At 67.0% G+C, this 994-nt stretch overlaps 1 protein-coding gene across 1 annotated transcript in view; it reads left to right on the top strand.

Moving 5' to 3' along the window:
- Positions 1–994, top strand: part of LOC104990672 (plexin-A1-like) — a 39,184-nt gene that overhangs the window by 31,739 nt on the left and 6,451 nt on the right. The window contains 2 exon segments of the mRNA XM_010842914.1: positions 4–63; positions 330–405. Coding sequence (XP_010841216.1) covers positions 4–63; positions 330–405 — 136 coding nt within the window.

Genomic DNA, 994 nt, shown 5'->3' with positions numbered 1-994 from the left:
GAGTCAGTGGCCGAGAAGATGCTAACCAACTGGTTCACTTTCCTTCTGTACAAGTTCCTCAAGGTGGGTGGCCGTGGGGGCCTGTGTGGGGGTGGGGGCTGCAGGTGCCTGCCACGGGTCCTCAACCTGGAGGCACGGAGGGGCCAAGACCCTGGTGTGACACCCCCGGGACACGCGTCTGTCCACTGGCGTCTCCAGAGGCCGTCCTGTCCTCCCTGAGCAGCCGAGGCAGGGTGCACGCCTGGCTCTCGTGGGGGTGGATGGCCGCACGTGGCTGAGCGGGCTGGAGGTCCAGGCCGCGTGGGGTTCATGTGGTCCCTGTGGCCCAGACCAAGGCTCACACGGAGCCCCTGGGCAGGGCGTCTGATTCAGCCCCTGTGCTGGCCCAGCCTGAGGAGGTGCCTGGTGGGGGGCACTCCCGTCGACCCCGTGCTGAGGAGGGGGCAGCCACCCGGGCTTCCTCCTGTTGTTGCCCAGACAGTTACCCCCAAGCCCTGGAGACCAGCCCTGGGGAGCCAGGCTATTGGAACGGGGTATATAGCCTGTGGGTGGCTGGACATGGGTGCAGATGGGCCTTACTGGGGCTGTGAGCAGCTCAGTGGGTCACCTGCGTTTTAGAGCTGGGAGGTTGTCCAACCCTGAGGTGTGTCTGACTTCCCTCGACAAACCCGAAGGCTTGGCAGGCGGGCCTAGTGTTCCCGCGGTCAGTGCTCCACAGTGGATGAGGAAGCGGCCATGGAGCCCCGTGACAGGCGGCCCGGGTCTGGTCCTCTCTGTGTGCCCAGGTGACAGGCGGCCCGGGCCCGGTCCTCTCTGTGTGCCCAGGTGACAGGCGGCCCGGGCCCGGTCCTCTCTGTGTGCCCGGGTGGACGTGGCCTCGGGCCTTGGTGGTGTCCCATGTCGGGGAAGATGGTGGGCCTTCCCGTCGTCTATGCTGGGGGCTGAGGCTGGCCGCTGCAGCTCAGCAGTCATGATAGCCCTGCTGGGCCGCAGG

This window comes from Bison bison, unplaced genomic scaffold (genome assembly GCF_000754665.1).
Source record: "Bison bison bison isolate TAMUID 2011002044 unplaced genomic scaffold, Bison_UMD1.0 scf7180017847352, whole genome shotgun sequence".
Classification (NCBI taxonomy): domain Eukaryota; kingdom Metazoa; phylum Chordata; class Mammalia; order Artiodactyla; family Bovidae; genus Bison; species Bison bison.
The sequence above is the reverse complement of the archived record's forward strand: the minus strand, read 5'-3'. Positions and strand labels throughout refer to the sequence as shown.